General features: G+C 43.8%; 1 protein-coding gene and 1 non-coding gene across 2 annotated transcripts in view; one reads left to right on the top strand and one right to left on the bottom strand.

Moving 5' to 3' along the window:
- The window catches only part of MYO5B (myosin VB), a 204,988-nt gene extending 191,699 nt beyond the window's left edge, over positions 1-13,289 (top strand). Inside the window, exons 36-40 of the mRNA XM_040984669.1 lie at positions 1,290-1,440; positions 2,791-3,076; positions 3,679-3,853; positions 5,451-5,531; positions 13,049-13,289. Coding sequence (XP_040840603.1) covers positions 1,290-1,440; positions 2,791-3,076; positions 3,679-3,853; positions 5,451-5,531; positions 13,049-13,201 — 846 coding nt within the window. The 3' untranslated portion in view covers positions 13,202-13,289. The remainder of the gene's footprint in view (positions 1-1,289; positions 1,441-2,790; positions 3,077-3,678; positions 3,854-5,450; positions 5,532-13,048) is intronic.
- Positions 10,239-10,345, bottom strand: LOC121159777. The gene has a single exon (XR_005884430.1). It is a non-coding gene; the product is annotated as a U6 spliceosomal RNA (small nuclear RNA).
- Positions 13,290-18,008: the final 4,719 nt, after the last annotated feature.

Genomic DNA, 18,008 nt, shown 5'->3' with positions numbered 1-18,008 from the left:
CATTTGGGGCATGGACCAGTGGATGGAAGATCCTTTTCTCTTTGTCTCTTCTTCCCTATGAAAAAATCTGCCTTTCAATTAAAAATAAATTTAAAAAAAATATTTATCTGAAAGCAGATTTACAGGAAGAGCTTCCATCTGCTAGCTTACTCCCCATATGGCTGGAACAGCCAGAGCTGAGCCGAGTTGATCTAAAGCCTGGACACTGGAGCTTTTTCCAGGGCTCCCAAGTGGTTCAGGGGCCCAAGGACATGAGCCATCCTCTGCTGGCTTCCCAAACCGTAAGTAGGAAACTGGATTGGAAGTAGAGCAGCCGGGACACAAACCAACATCTGTCTGGAATGCTGGTGCTGCAAAGTGGAGGATTAGCCCGTTATGTCACCACACCAGTCCCAACCTACACAAGCTTTTTAAACACAGAACCACACTTAATTGTCTCACTGGGACTCACCACTTGACCCAGTGGGATGGATATTCGAAATGGAGGGTAAGATATGTAAGGCTATGGCAAGTTCAAGAATCCCTTACCTGAGGCTCTCCGTAGATAAACTCCTGTTCTTGGGAACAAGACATGAAGCATGGTAGAACCAGGCCAGCACAGTCAAACAGTGAGAATGAATGATTCAGTCTATTGGGCATTTATGGTCATCCTGCCTTCCCCTCCTCCATCTGCCTTTATTTTTATGAAGACTGTTGTGATGTGGCAGAGTACAAGAGCTTCACTGGAGTTGCCCTTTGGAGGACACAGATTGTATGAGACCACTGGCTTTCCTTACGTTGAAGAACAAGGACATTGGTCACGTGGCTGCTTTTGACATTGGCAGCGCTTCTGGCTGGCCTGCTGTCCCATCTTGTTAATACAGAAGCCTAAGACACCAGATCCCTAAAGCCATAGAATCACTTCAGTCCACCTGCTTAATGATGAAATCCATACAAAAGGTTTCATTATACAAACACATCCCATAACCATGGTCCTGCTCCCTCATGCACTGAGCAACCTGGTGCCTTGGGGTGAGCACTTAGCAGAGGAGTCAGAAAGCACAGAGCTCTCTTTGTCTGGACCTGCTGTCGGTCTGAGTTTTGCTACTTTAGGGAAACTACTTTGGGGATCTGGACTCAATGCTGCAGACCTTTGTAATTACATAGTCGTGATCTCTCTATCACATTGTCATTTTTATACCACTTTCAAGTTCAAGAGCCATCAGTGAAGCCTCAGGGTTTTCTAATACTTCGTACGAGCCCAGTGGCAGCCCGTAGAACCTCAGTCATGCTTACCCCTCCCTCTTCAGGGCTTCATGACTCAGAACACGGCGAAGCAGAATGAACACTGTCTGAAGAACTTTGACCTCACAGAGTATCGACAGGTGCTGAGCGACCTCTCCATCCAGATCTACCAGCAGCTCATTAAGATTGCCGAGGGCCTACTGCAACCCATGATAGGTATGCTGGTGGCGGCAATGGCTGTGAGATTTGGGAAGGCTTGGGGGGCGGCCCACCATACCTCTAGGGAACCACACTTTGGCATGCACTTCATCACAGCTACAAGGAAATTGAATCCAAAAGCAAAGTGCATTTTCCCTGAGTTCCTTGAAGACTCCTCATATTAACCACAGCCTCTGGAAACCCAGGTGCTTCCTCAGATGATCCTGTGGTTGTCAGCATACAGATGCGCATTGGAGACTTTTCCTTTATCTGTGTTACTCTGATACCATATTGTTCCCCCAAGCAAGTTAATTTAAACAGATAGCCATTAAAACTCCTCTGGCCACCTGTGGACTTTGTCTATGAAGTATTACAGTGCTGGAATGGAGGGCAGATATACTCTGAAGAATAAAAGGAAAAGTTCCCTGAGCTCCGTGAAGACTCGCCTAGGCTCCTTACAGCACGTAGCTTCTGGGTTAATGCCCAATTGGACCAGTCCAGAAATCACATCTCCCACATGGGGTTCACTACAAATCCTTCTTCCAGTCTGGCACCTTATTGTACTGGGCAGAGGACATAGTGACATAGAAATTGGGAACACATTTTGGAACTCACAATAATGCAACGGTTAATAGCAGAAGCTCTGGGATCAGACCTGGGTTCAGATCCTGGCCCTGCCACTTCCTAGCAGCATGGTTTTTAAAGAAGTCATCCAACCTCTTTATGCCTCAGTAAAATGGGCAGTGTCTTATACAGTTACTAAAAAACTAAAAAGTGTTGACCCTAAACTAAGTAAGTTACTAGAAAACTAAGAAGTCTTGACTAGTGCACAGCTAAGTGCTGTGCAGTGAGGCTGACAGGCCAGCTAACCTCTGTTTATATAGCTACTGGCTATGTGCTTTTTTAAAAAGAGGTTATTTTTCATTGGAAAGGCAGATTTACAAAGAGAAGGAGAGACAGAAAGACCTTCTGTCTACTGGTTTACTCCCCAAGTGGCCACAATGGCCACATGCAAGGAGAGGATTTTAGCTTCCGAGCCATCATGCTGGGCCCCAGTGTTCTTAAAGTCACTCAGATCCTGGACTCTAACCCTTCAGCACAGGCAGTACAGACTCAGGCTGACATGCCCATCCACTTTGTCCCATCACCAACAAATCTCAGGGAGAACAGTTGCATCTCATATAGAGATGAATGCATTTGAAAATTCCCTGCCACATGTCACTGAGTTCCTGATCATGGCAGTTGTTCCGTACCTCTGGACAGTGCTATGGGCAAAGCTGCAAGTCCCTGATGCTCTCATTCATCCAAAACCCGGACCCTGTCTGTGCCGAGCAGGCAAGCTTCCATCAGTCTGCTTTCCTCTTTCAGTTTCTGCCATGTTGGAGAATGAGAGCATCCAGGGTCTCTCTGGCGTGAAGCCCACAGGCTACCGGAAGCGCTCCTCCAGCATGGTGGATGGAGAAAACACCTACTGCCTAGAGGCCATCATCCGCCAGATGAATGCCTTCCATGGGGTCATGTGCGACCAGGGCCTGGACCCCGAGATCATCCAGCAGGTGTTCAAGCAGCTCTTCTATGTGATCAATGCGGTGACACTCAACAACCTGCTCTTGCGGAAAGACGTGTGCTCTTGGAGCACAGGCATGCAACTCAGGTAAGGGGGCAGCACAGGCTCGGGGGCGGCTGGGAGAGAACAGGCCCCTGCTGACGCCAACCCTGCCAGTGTAGGCAGCGCGCGCGCGCGCACACACACACACACACACACACACACACACACACACACCAGCCCTCCATGGGAACTTCAGATCTCTCAGGCAGTCCTTGACGTAGTCAGTGTGTTTAGCAAACCCAGAGGCAGGGACTTGGCAAACAAGGTCATAGCTTAAAGATGGCTCCTTACTCCGATATGAAGTTTGGACCCATTCTAGGTAGGCCAGAGGGGAAACTCGGAGATTAGGATAGGCATGAGGGTTCTGTGGGGGAGGTGTCAACATGTGACTGTTTAATTATTAATTGTACATCAAAATACAGAATGGCCTTTTTTTCTCCATTAACTGATGTGCTTTGGGTGTGTTTAAACATCCACATATTCATTTATTCATCCTTTATTCAACAGCTCCTGGGCAGGGGGTGGGGAGCTGGGCAAACCTTTTAACCCTGTGAACTCAAGAGGGTGAGGACACGGCCCAGGTGTCCCCTTCCCAAGTGGCTTAGGAGGAGCACCTCACACAGCCCTGCCCTCTGCCCATGGCTCAGGTACAACATCAGCCAACTTGAAGAGTGGCTGCGGGGAAGGAACCTTCACCAGAGTGGGGCAGTTCAGACCCTCGAGCCTCTGATCCAGGCAGCCCAGCTCCTGCAGCTGAAGAAGAAAACTCAGGAGGACGCGGAGGCCATCTGCTCCTTGTGTACCTCCCTCAGCACCCAACAGGTATGGTGGTGTCCAAGCCACTGCCATGCTGGGGCCCAGCTTCTGCTTCCCACCTTCCCTTGCATGTGGGCCTCCTGTACACCTTCCCTCCCCCACCCCCAGCCTCTAGGAGCCCTTGTGACATCATCCTCAAGGTGTCCAGGATGAACTAAAGCCACCATAGGGCTGTGCCATCCTGAGTACCACAGGCCCTCTAACCTCCTCTGCCCACATCGCAGGTTAGGGCAATAAAGCCTGCAGCACATGAAGCTTCATTAAAACCGCAGCAATCAGCTGCAGTGTCTCCTATCTGGAATGTTCAACTCTTTGAGACAATGGCTGAGTATTTGCCTGCCTCACAATGATGGAAAAAACTTTCTATAATTCTGCTTTCCGTATGGTCCTATATTCACTTAAGACCCCATTATTTCAAATGAAATCATTTTAAAAGGGGGCATTTCAATATCTCTGTCCTCCTCCTCCTCCTAAAAGTGCATTTTCACCGTGGCTTGGTCCCAGTCTGTGGATGGGTAAGTTCCATTCACGCACAGGTAGGTCTTGCCTCCGTCATGAGTGTGGCTACTTGGCAGAAGGTCTCCGAGTCCTGCCCAGGGAAACTAGACTCTCCAAGTCAACTAGCGCATCGTCTTCCAGCTTAGCACCTGCAAAAACAAACCCCCAACTCAGCACAACCAAGCACCAGGGCTCATCTGCTTCCTCTGCTAGCCATTAGGAGAGTTCAGCCTCTCAAGGAAAGACTTAATTTTTTTTTTGAAAGTTACATGGAGAGATAAGGAAAGAGAAAGGTCTTCCATCTGCTGGTTCACTCCCTAAATGGCTTTAATGGCCACAACTGGGCTGGTCTGAAGCTGAGATCCAGGAGTTTTTTCTGGGTCTTCCACATGGGTACAAGGTCTTGAGCCATCTTCCACTGCCTTTACCAGGCCATAAGCAGAGAGCTTGATCAGAAGTGGAGCACCTGGGACTGTTCAGAACTGGCATCCATGTGGGATGCCACAGATAGAGGATTAGCCTACTATGCCACTGCACCGGCCCCTGAAAATGTTCAAACCGTTTTTTGCCTGTGTAATAAACATAATATACATAAATATGTATTTTCATACATTGACTTCTAGCATACAGCTGTCCTTGCATGTGAGCAGGCCACTTCACACACAACTGGCAGGCAGACAAATATGCTTTTCATTGTAAAGGGTAAGAGAAAGGGTAGAAGGCTAGTTAGGTGTTGTCAAACAACCTCTTTATCACTGAAGGTAGGAATCCCAGAAACCTTTCCATTATCAGCAAATAAGAGGCTAAGGATTCCAGGCCGTTTTTTTCTATATTCCTCATTATCAGTCAGGCACCAGGAAGGGCGTGTGGGGTGTGCAGGTGCCAGGCGTAACAGGCCCCGGGCCCACCGGGCAAAACCAGGGACTCCCTGGTGACAAAACACTCCTGTGTTAATACGGAGCAGTCTGGCTCTACCTACAAGCATTGTGGTTCCAAGAGAGAACATACAACTGTTCCAATGTCATCCAGTCTGATTGTCATTCAAGTTCAAACATTGTGTTGTGTTCATTTAGTGATGCGCTAAATTTTGTTTTTATTCTAACAGATTGTCAAAATCTTGAATCTTTATACTCCCCTGAATGAATTTGAAGAACGGGTAACAGTGGCCTTTATACGAACAATCCAGGTAAGTTTTAAGGTATTGATAAATTTTATAAAAGTCTTAGTCTAAAACTCAAAAGGAATATTGAGAATATAACCCTTAATGCTTTTAATACCGGTTGCATGACATGCTAGAAGACCCAGGATGCCAGGGCCTTCCACCAGGGCAAACAACCCTGTCATTCTTGACCCCCAGGGACTGCGCTCTCACATTCTGTATGATGGGGAATTTCATTGGCCAGCAGTAATGCCCAGTGGAACTAACAAAAATAAGCATATGATGAGCATACACTCAGAAATGTTCTCTTAAGAATAACAACTAAATTTTGTCTCTAGGACTAGAAATATTTGCCTTAAGAAACAGGCTTTAAAGAAAATGCTAAATGAACAGTTCTTTTGGTCTGCTTTTCAAGATGATGGGAATTTTTATAACCAAAAACAATTGACCATTTAGAGCTGCCCAAGCTGCTTTTGGCCAAGTGCCTGGGCCCCGTGTGCAGTGGCAGATGAACAGCCTGAGCATGATGGCCACATGCCATTCATCACTGGGAAAAGTACACCCCCTTCTTCTCATGCTTCCATGTGGGGACAGCTTGGCAGGAAGAGGTAGCACTTTCTGAACCTTCCTTTAAAAAAAATTATTTATTTTTATTAGAAAATCAGATATACGGAGAGAAAGATTTTCCTTCCACTGATTCACTCCCTAAGTGGCTGCAATGGCTGAAGCTGAGCCAATCCGAAGCCAGGAGCCCAGAGTCTTTTTCTGGGTCTCCTGCACGGGTGCAGGGTCACAAGGCTTTGGATCATCCTCGATTGCTTTCCCAGGCAACAAGCAGGGGGCTAGGTGGGAAGCAGGGCCACTGGGACATGAACTGCTACCTATACAGGATCCTGATGCGTTCAAGGCAAGGCCTTTAAGCCACTAGGCTACCATGCTGGGCCCTTCCTGAAACTTCTTAAGCAATCCTGTAACAACAACATTTTTTTTTTTTTTACTTTTTTTTATTATTATCATTTTATGATGCAGACCCATTGGCTCCTGGATTTTCTTTACCCCCTCCCCAAGTCCTCTTTCCCCACATTGAGTTCCCCTATATTATTATTATAGTATAGTTCTTCATAAACAGTCATTTGTCCATCATTGTGGGCATGGACCATGGCAGAGAGTCCAGCATCCTATTGTCAAGATACAGTTAACAGTTTCATTGGGAGCCCATCTTTGATCTAGAAGTAAAGATGCATACTGCATTGTAGCCTCACATCTGGATATGATAGTCTCTATTACACACTTACTATACATCCCCTTAAATGAAAAGCCACAATACAAAATCAACAGCAGGAAGAAAAAAAAAAGAAATAAAAATTGTCATGAACTTAAATAACATGCTACCAAATGACTGATGTGTTGCTGAAGAAATGAAAAAGAAAATCAAGAACCTTCTTGAAGAAAATGATGTTACTGTATCTATGGGCCAGTGAAGAATTTAATGAGAAACAAGGTGTTCTGAAGAGATGAAACTAAAAAAAAATCTTTGTTGGTGAGATAAGTCTCCTATAGGCGACAAATAGGTGGGCTTTGTTATTTTAATCCAGTCTACTTATCTGAGATTTGATTGATAATAATCCATTTACATTCAGAGTTAATATGAATAGGTGATAATTTGGTCCTTATTTTAGCAATGGATTGTTAATTGATTTAGTCTTCTGTTATTTTACTGGGATGTTCTTCACATTTGCTTTTGGTTTTGGCGGGCACTATTCCTCTTTGTCAAGAGAACATCTTTAAGTATGCTTTGTAGGGCAGGTTTGGAAGAGGCATATTCTTTTAACTTTTTTTTTTTTAAGATTTATTTATTTATTGGAAAGTCAGATATACAGAGAGGAGGAGAGATAGAGAGGAAGATCTTCCGTCCGATGATTCACTCTCCAAGTGAACGCAACGGCCCATGCTATGCCGATCCGAAACCAGGATTCAGGAACTTCTTCCGGGTATCCTGCATGGGTGCAGGGTCCCAAAGCTTTGGGACATCCTCAACTGCCTTCCCAGACCACAAGCAGGATGGGAATTGGAGCTGCCAGGATTAGAACCAGCGCCCAGATGGGATCCTGGCGCGTTCAAGGAGAGGACTTTGGCCACTAGGCCACATTGCCGGACCCAACTTTTCTTGACTGTGGAAAAATTGTATTTCATTTTCAAAAATAAAGGAAAGCTTTGCTGGGTACATCATTCTGTGCCGACAATTTCTTGTTTTTAGAATCTGGAATCTAATGTCACTCCATTGTCTTCTGGTCTATAGAGTTTCCTGTGAAAGGTCTCCAGTGAATTTAACTGGCATTTCTTTATATGTCAATTGATTTTTCTCACATGCGCATCTTAAGTTCTTTTCCTTATGTTCGATTGAAGAGAGCTTGATTATCATGTAGACGTCTTGGTCTTATCATGAAGATCGCTTTTGGTCAACCCTGTGGGGAGTTCTGGGCCCCTCCTGGATGAGGTTTCCCAATTCTTTCTCTTGATTAGGGAAATTTTCCCTTATTTCATTGAATACGCCTTTAATCCCAGTTTCTCGTTCTGCACCTTCTGGGACTCCCATAACTCTTACATTTGGCCTTTTAATAGTGTCTTTCAATTTTTGAATAGTTTTTTTAGTTTAACCCAGCTCTGCTTCCATCTTTTTTTTTGTTTCCCCCTGGTGACAGGAAATATCTTCAAATTCTGAGATTCTTCTTCTTCCTTCATTCTGTTTTGGAGACTCTCCACTGTACTTTTAATTTACTCCACTGTATTATTCATTTTTGATATATCAGCTTTCATTTGATTCATTTCCTGTGTGACATATTCCTTAAACTCCTATATTATGTGCTTCTCGTTGTTAAGAAGCTTTAAAACAACTGTTTTGAATTCTGTATCCCCCATTTTCTTGAGGTCTTCCTCAGTTAACTCTGTCTGAGGTTGGCATAGGGTTTTGCTCCTTTACAGAGGAGTCTTCAGTAATATTCATTGTGCTTTTGTCTCTTGTTTTTGGTCCTTGTACTTCTGGTTAGCAGACTCTTCTCCTTGGGGCAGGTTTCTAAGCTGTGTCACCCACAGGTCTACAATTCGATTTTTTTTATTACAGTTGGCACATAGCTCTTTCTTTGCAGTCACTTGTACCAATCCCTCCAGTGAGTTCCAGGTCTGGGTTCTTATGTTAGACTTTCACCATGGTCTCCATAGCCCCACTCCTGGCTTACCACTCTCTGCCTCCTGTGATACTGTGCTGAGACTGCACCATTGTCTGTACAACCTTTCTCCCACTTCCTGTTAGAGCAGTTCCCAGGATTAGGGAGACACCAGGCGTCCTATATATAGCTAAGTTGTTGATGGTGCTGAACTTGATGGAACCTGTTGGCCATTAGGTCTGGCCACATGAACTTCTTTTAGACCCATATGACGTTGAAGTCAGTATTATTTTCCCTGTGGGACCAATGAGTTCAGTGAGTTCTCTCCCAGCTCAGTACATGCACATCTCACTGTTGTTCATGCAGTCTTAAAGCTTTTGCTACACTGTACAAATAGCACCTGATGTGCCACTGCTAGAGTTCTTGATCTGCTGGCTGTCATGTCTTGAGGGCTACCCAGACCCATCTTAGATGGAACCTATAGGATGCCATGCTGTTACAGTTCACTGAACCAGAAATGAGTTCACTTCCAGCTCAGTGCATGTGCAATCCTGTCCCATAGCCTTTTGTCTCCCTACACAAAATGGTGCTCGATTCAACTCTAGCAGGCATACTGGGCTGTGAAATCTAACCTGTTCCTGCACTGCCATCTGGGAGCTGCTGCTCTGCCTCTGCTCCTAGTCAAATCAAGCAGACAAGCAGGACAGGCAGTTTTGTCTGCGTTCACCTCCTGATCTCCCAGTGAATGTTCCTGCCCACCTTGTTGGTGGTGGAGTTCTGGTACAACTCAGATGGCCATCTGCTGAATGCTACTGGGGTATTGATCACGGCAACGTCACACCATTGTGCCTGCTGCTTTCCTGTCTCTGTCAGTCTCCTGGTGCCCTTCTGCTGTCGTTCTGTCCTCTCCTACTTCCTGGAATGTCCCCTCTCTGCTTTACACTGGCTAATGTTTCTTGATCTGTTTAAACGTGTCCTTACCCTATTCTGCCATTTTGATTCTCTAACAATCCTGTAACTTCTTAAGCAACCTCTACCCAGTGAAGCCAAGTAATGCTGGAAGGAAAATTGCAAATATTTGCACTGAGGAACATGATCTGAGTAGTAAGAATGAGAGAAAAGAAGGCATATGTCAGAAACTGTGGGGACCCTGGTAAGCCCTGGGGCCTTGGGAGAGCAGCTGTTCCCTTCAGAATCCTCAGGGTCCTAGGTTTATTCCTTACACATGTCTGAGCGTAGAGTCCATAGTCTGAGAAGAACTGAAGCAAAAAATCAGTGAACTTTAATCTCCTGTGTCAGTAGCTGATAGAAGCAAAGGTCGGGGAAGGGCTGGCTGTGGAATTGGACCAGAGGGTATTTTCTTCATGCCCTGGATTGTTAAAGGTACAGGTGGCAGACTCGCCAACAGGGCCCAGTCAAGGGGTTGCATCTGAAAGGCCCCAGCAGGGATCCATACATGTAGGTAGGAAGTCAGTTGTGGAAAGGGGAGCCAGAAGAAGAGTTGGACAACAGACAAGAAGCCACTAAGAGACACGACCCTGGACCCACTGCTGATTTATTATTATTATTTTTAAATATTGAACACTTCATGAATGTGCATGTCATCCTTGCGCAGGAGCCATGCTAATCATCTCTGTATCGTTTCAGTTTTAATATATGTGCTGCCAAAGCAAGCACTGCTGATTTTTATAGAGCTAATAATTTACACAAACTCAAGTCCAAGTTTAGAGAGTCTTTCTTGGTTTTGAATATCGGGAGGGGGAAAGCTCCTCAGCTGCTTACACACTAGCACAGCACTCTCTCCAAGGAGAAACTTCAGGGCAGAGGTCAAAGAATGCCTGCCAAGTCAGACTGCAGGCACAAGGAGCCGCCTACCCAGCACAGATGTAATGGAGGTGAAGTGTCAGCAGTCTCCAAGCATGTGTCCCAGGGAACTTTGAAAAGTTAGCAGTAGATGCGATATGTGTTCTCATTCAAGAGTTCATGGACAATGCATATGATACTATGGATTTTAAAAGGTGTTTACCTCGAAGTAAACTCTTCTTTTAAATGTGTTTCCCCAGATTTTCTGCAGTACCTGGGTACTATCAGATTAAGTCTTCCTCAGTAACTGATTGCAGTATTTGGCAATTCCTTCCCCTTCCCCCCAAAACCATGATTTTTGTCATTGAATTTTTTTTTCTTACAATGTATTTTTATTGGAAAGGCAGATTTACAGAAAGGAGAGACAGAACTGTCTGCTGGTTCACTCCTCAAGTGACCGCAGTAGCCGAGGCTGAGCCGATCTGAAGCCAGGAACTTCTTGCAGGTCTCCCGTGTGGGTTCATTGTCCCAAGGCTTTCAGTCATCCTCTGCTGCTTTCCCAGGCCACAAGTAGGGAGCTAGACAGGAACTGGAGCAGCCAGGATATGAAATGGTTCCCATATGGGATTCTGGGCATGAAAGGCAAGGATTTAGTCACTAGGCTACCGCATCAGGCCTGTCATCGGGTTTTAGTCAGCTGTGTGGCTGTTCTGCTTTTTCCCAATACACTCTACTACACTTGAACTCCTATACAGGCATGTTGAACAAAGCCTTTGCATGGTGCTACAGGCAGTATGTGGTGTTAAAAATGCACATATATCAGGCCCGGTGCAATAGCCTGGTAGCTAGAGTCCTCGCCTTGAACGTGCCAGGATCCAATATGGGGGCCGGTTCATGTCCCAGTGGCTGTGCTTCCCATCCAGCTCCCGGCTTGTGGCCTGCGAAGGCAGTCAAGGATGGCCCAAGTCCTCGGTACCTTGCACCCGCATGGGAGAACTAGAGGAAGTTCCTGGCTCTTGGCTTCGGATTGGCTCAGCTCTGGCCATTGCAGTCATTGAATCAGCAGACAGAAGATCTTCCTTTTTGTCTCTCCTCCTCTCGCTGTATATCTGACTTTCCAATAAAAAATATATCTTTAAAAAATGCACATATATCAAAACAGAATGCATTATACTTTTAACATATAAAGTTTAAAAAACTTCAAAATATAAAAATGTAAATCTGAATTGTTAAACTCACCAAGAGGTAGCTATCTCATAAAGATCCCCTTGCAGATTTTGCTGAATTAAATGTCTAACACCTTTTGTTGCTGTCTACATAATAACCCTAAAGATTATTAGGTAACCTTTAACTTTTTGACCCTAAATCCTTCAGTTTCTTCAAGCTCTTTAAGACACCACTGCCTCCTAACACATGTGAATGGTGGGGAGAAGTAACAGGACGTCTAATGCTCTCAAAAAGGCTTTCCTTCTAGAACCCCTCCTGCCATTTCACATTTTATGCATATACTCATGTGATGTCACATGGATGCTTTAAAACTTGGGGTAGGCTGACCTTCTTGCAGATGTATATACATACCTTTTATCAGATATAGGGAGTTTGGGGACACTATTCTTTCAAATATTCTGTTGCCCAATCCTCACTTTCTTTCCCTTCTAGAACTCCAATAATGTATATACTGACATGCACCATAGTCCCACAGGCGCTGTTATTTGTTACTCAAACTTTTTTCAAACTGGCTTGTTTTTGAGAGCCTTTCTTCATGATCAAGCCTGCTGTTGAACTCCATTAGTGAATCTTTCTTGATTATACATTTCCTAAAATGTCTGGCTTCAGATGGGGTTTGGGTGGAGAAGGTAGAGGGAGCTCTGCTGCTTTCACCACTCCCAGTCCTACCAGAGAAAGCTACTGCATCCCCCAAGAGATGCCCAAGCCAAGGCAGGTGCCTATGTGGGATGCACCAGACCCACCGAAACGCATAATCCCCAAGTTTGGAAGACAGGGTCCCATTGCCTGCCCTAGAACCAGAACAATTGCTGCAAAGATGCAAGCTGCTAACCCCATGGCTACATTACGGCTGAAGAATGGGTGGGTGGGTGGGTGGGTGGCTAGTTCAAACACACTGCTCTCCCAGCCTCTTCCTTCATCAAATGCCCTCCTTAGTTATTTTGCAAGTATCCATTCCACTCACTCTCCAACTTAATGGATGTTTAAATGGATGGACCAACTCTTGGAGTTCCATCTGCTGCTATTTTATGTGATGTTACTGTTCCCCAATCTAGAGGAGAGGAAACTGACTAAGAAAGGTTTTGGAATTAGCCCAGAGTAGTGGCACGGTAGCAGTTCAAGTTGGCTGTCTCTAGAACATATGTTAGGTCTAAAAATGGCTATCTGCTCTCTAACAAGCCTAACGTATCCTCACAGTAAACACCTCACAGGCCCCAATTTCCTGAGGTCTTAATGTAATTATCATGGAAATCTTCCTGTGGCATAGGCTGCTTCCTTTGTGTGATCCACCTTAGCTGGCTGTTGCTGGGTGTCATAAGTATTCACTCAGTCTTACCTCTCTTCCCACAGGCACAACTGCAAGATCGGAACGACCCGCAGCAATTGCTGTTAGACTTCAAACACATGTTCCCTGTTTTGTTTCCATTTAACCCATCCTCTCTGACCATGGACTCCATCCATATCCCAGCTTGTCTCAACCTGGAGTTCCTCAATGAAGTTTGAAGGCATAGACTTCCAACATGAACTTCAGTCCCAGTGAGAGCAAAAAGGAAGTATATGCAGAAAAGTGAATTCAGGGATCTATTTAAGGTGAGGAAGATGGATCAAATCAGAGCCTGGCAGCCTGTGGAGAGCACTGAACTACACAGAAAAAACCACGCCCACGTCGTCATTTTTCGTACCTACTTCTCAGAACAAAAACACTTGAAATACGCAAGATTTTTAAGGTGGATTGCAGTCTAAACAAACACATATAATCTACAACCAATACCAAGAAGTCCCCATGGCCATATAAAAGATGCCAGTTCTATAAAAAATGGAAGTTGCCTAATTTTGCTATTTGCATATAACTGGAGAATGTCAGTTAAAACAATATTAAAAGATATATAAGTCATGTGAATTGCCTTTAAATGACTTTTAATGAATAAAGGTACTGCTAACTTTGACAATATATGCTAGCGTTCCCCCAGGCTGACTATCTGTAAGTGTGGATGAATTTGCAGTGAGATGTTTTAAAAACAAAACTATGGGTTCGGGCCTTCTGAGAAGCATCCCAGTATATTTTTAATGGCCAATAATACAGAGACAATGGGGTAACCACCAGACCAAATGCTTTGAGTATGAGTTTCTGATACATAACTAGAAGATCCAGTCCCACATGTTCTCCAACCTTTTTGTGTAAGCCTTGACTTAAAGGACCAGCTGTGCTAAAAATGCTGCTGTCCTGTGGCCAGCATTTTGGCCCAATGGATTAAGCTGTCACTTGTAACACCAGAATCCGTATCAGAATGCTGATTCACATCCTGGCTGTTCCATTTCTGATCCAGCTCCCTGATAATGGTCCTGGAAGAGCAGCAGAAGCTGGCCAAGGTGTTTGGGACCCCACCACCCATGAAGGAGACTCAGATGAAACTCTAGGCTCCTGGCTTTGGCCTGGTCCTACAAGGAGCTTTGGAAAAAAGGAGTTGTTTATCTGTCATTCTGGCTTTGAAATAATCTTAGGAATGCGTTGCCAGAATTCAGATGTGAGCAAGATAGAAAAAAATATTTGTTTCCAATGTGAATCCATGCTGCTACCAACAAAACTTGCACAAAAATCTAGAAACCAGTAACAATGGTGGTTTTACGTAGATATAAAAATCAAGTCAAAATGAAATCCTTTGATCTTAATGCCATTAAGCTTCAAATAACAGCATAAGACATTACTAACTCTTGACAACCCACATAGTAAGAGAAAAATTTTAGCTTGAGAATCGGATTTTTTTAAGATTTATTTATTTTTATTGGAAAGTCAGATATACAGAGAGGAGGCGAGACAAGAGAGAAAGGTCTTACATCCGATGATTCACTCCCCAAGTAAGCCACAACAGCCAGAGCTGAGGTGATCCAAAGCCAGGAGCCAGGAGCTTCTTCCAGTCTCCCATGCGGGTATAGGGTGCCAAGGCTTTGGGCTGTCCTTGACTGCTTTCCCAGGCCACAAGCAGGGAGCTGGATGGGAAGTGGAGCTGCCGAGATTAGAACCGGGGACCATATGGGATCCTGACTTTGGATGCAAGGCAAGGATTTTGATTGCTAGACTACTGTGTTTAGAAAACCCAAAAATTAGCTCATTGATGTCTGTGTTAGCCAAAGGTTTGTGTTTTGTTTATAGAGAGAATTAGGTAACTGAGTCCAACTTTTTAAGTTATTTTCAACATTTTTGATACTTACCACATAAAAGTTATTGTAAATATCTTATAAAGATTTAAAAGCATCCAGTAATAACAGGCCTAGGTTTGTTTTAAGGATTTTCTGGACTCTTCAAAAGCAAGCACTCAGGTAATCCTGCATATTCCTCCTCCCGTTTTGACCATCTTGGTAACAGCAGGCTATTCTATGAATGCACATCAGGAGGGCAAGTCTTGAATCCTATTGGGATTTCTCCCTCAGTAAGAATACACCCCACCCTTTGACTTGGTCACTAGGTTAAAAGACTCCTGGGAACTACACACTTCGGGCCCTAAGCAGTCCATGAGCTCTGAGCTCAGCTTCTTCATCAGTTACTCTTCTCAGCTGTTGGGGCCAGAACAAGACACAGTGCTTAGGTTAAGACTGCTCACAGTTATGTCCAAAAACGCTGTTGTGAGCATGAACACTTCCCTCTGCATCCACATTGCACATGCTGGCATCTCTTGGACATCTCGGCATCACACAACCACTATCACCCATGACCTACACCTGTCAGCCCACACATTGACTATCTTGGGAAGGCCAGTCTAAAACAACTGGGTTTGTGGCTACCTCTTTAAAGTTGTTTACTTTTAGTTTGTTGTTTGGTGCATTTTAGTTGGAAACTCCGTCTGTCACGTAAATACTGTCCTTTTAACCAAAAAATGTCTCAAGTTGTCATTCTACAGAGTAACTGTCCTCACAGTGTACTACCTTATACCTTCATTCTCTCTATCTCGTTGGGTAGCTACCATCTCCTGTTATTGGTTAACCACTAGGTGCCAAAGGCTTAATGTGTAAAAGCATGGTGAATGGAATAAGCAGGAGAGTGTCATGAACAGTCTTACCCTAAGAAATGATAGACTCCAAAAAGAGAAGTTTTTCACTGGAACTGTGCTTAATGTATAGGTCACTAGCAGTAAATTCCCACACAGTAATTTGCTGCTAAATAACTAGCTTTTAGTTAAACTTCACACTTGAAAGGTGAGTGAGACATCTTTAGAAAAACTTCTATGTTAGCATTTTTCTCTGCATCTTTAAAGTCAGTTCAACTCACCAAATTTCATGGAATCAATAATGACTTTAATTCAACGTCAATATCTGAACTCTGCACCAAGCTATATCTTTTCAACATTTAAAATTTAATTTAAAAATTAAAATACTAAATGTAATAAAATTTAATGGACCTTTTCTCACAATGTGCCTTTAGCAGTCAGAAAAATAACGGACTTACCAATTGCTTCTCTGAAATGTTGATATAAAAACTTAATATTTTCCCTGACATCATGGTGAAGCTTTATCTTTTCAAACATTAGTATTTTTGAAGTTACTTAATCAAGCACTTGCAAATCCAACACTTTGAAGTACATCATGGGACCTGTATACCCATCCTAAGGTATGAGCACATGAAATTACTGGCTGAAGTGCACAAACCTGTACCCACCTGCATTCTCCCTATGCCATCGCATCTGCAGGTGCAGTGATGGGACCCGTAGGCTCACCTAACAAGCAGATTAGGCCCACAGGTAGGCTTCCCCTCCTCCCACAGAGCATGTCAACAGGACTTGAGTCCCTGGATTCTCCTAGTACTACATTTGAAGTGTTTTGTTCAAAGTGGGAGTTTAAAAAATGTATAAAACAATTAACAGTACTTCCTACTATTAGTTCAGCCAGTATTTACACAGGATCTTAATGTATTAGGAATACAGTAATGAGAAAATTAGACTCCATTTCTTTTGCATAGCAAAGCTGTTTTTACACACTTGGCTTAATTCCAAATCAGCAATTGAGGTGTTTGTCTCACATCTGCCTAAGTCAGATGTTAGTAAAACACGACAACGTGCAAAGGACCCTGTAGTCTTTCTTCACAGATGATCTGGATGGCTTCTCAAATGAACTTGTTGCATGAGCCAAATTTTTTACGCATTTGTGCCGTAATCAGAGGAAAGGTTTAAAAAATTAGAAGTCAATGCTGGATGACAAACCATTTGTTTTTTTTTAGTTATAAAGGTCATTAGATCCTAGATTGTTTTTTTCTTAACATTTGTAATTCCAATAAAGGGGTTTAATCAGATGAAATTCTACTTGCTGAAGTGACACCATCTCAGAATAATGCACTGTAACAGTTTGGATGAAGGACTGCCTCTGAAGGCATTCACATCATATTCAGGAGAATATCTAACATGATAAGACAGATACTGAAGAAAATATTTTTCCAATTTGAACAAACCTGTATGCTTGTTTATACAAAAATGTGTGTAATGGCTATGGATAAAATTTTGGTAATAAATACTTTTGAATGAAGTGATATGCCCAATCTAAAGAGACCATGGTTGTAGCTACATCTGGGCTGAAACATATTGAATTCTCTGGAGAAACTTCATTTTGGAGCCTATAGTCAATGCATTGCATGATCTTTTAAGCCAGAGGTTGGCAAACAATGGCCCAAAGGTCAAGGTGGGGGATGACTTACCCAGTAAGATCATCGGGATTAATAAGCAAATACTTTAAATCTGTAAAATTAAAACAGTTTTGGCCAAGGAGAAAACTGGTAGATTAATGACACAGAACAGAGGGTCTAGAGCTAGACCCATATGGTATATAGTAGACAAGGCATGAGAAATCGGAAGCAGCTGGCACATTGACACAATTAGCTAATCCTCCACCCTAAGCACCAGCATCTGTATGGGTGCCAGTTCGTGTCTTGGCTGCCCTACTTCCCATCCAGCTCCCTGCTTGAGGCCTGGGAAAGCAGTCAAACATGGCTCAAAGCCTTGAGATCCTGAACCCACTTGGGAAACCCAACAGAAGCTTCTAGCTCCAGGCTTTAGAATGGCTCAGCTCCAACCGTTGCAGCTGTTTGTGGAGTGAACCAGTGGATAGGAGATCTTTCTCTCCTCTCTGTAAATCTGACTTTCCAATAAAAATAAGTAAATCTTAAGGAATGGGAAATACTGTGTGGAGGAATTTAAAAACAATGACAACCTCCCCCCAAATTGGAGAAACGTACATGGATAACGACTGTAATAAAAAAAAGCCAATTATCCCCAAATTCCATACCTTTTTAAAGAAAAATGAATACAATATTTCTCCAAAGTTGAGA

This window comes from Ochotona curzoniae, unplaced genomic scaffold (genome assembly GCF_017591425.1).
Source record: "Ochotona curzoniae isolate NIBS_2020 unplaced genomic scaffold, NIBS_Ocur_1.0 contig_43, whole genome shotgun sequence".
Taxonomy (NCBI): domain Eukaryota; kingdom Metazoa; phylum Chordata; class Mammalia; order Lagomorpha; family Ochotonidae; genus Ochotona; species Ochotona curzoniae.
This window is presented reverse-complemented; position numbering and strand designations above follow the sequence as displayed.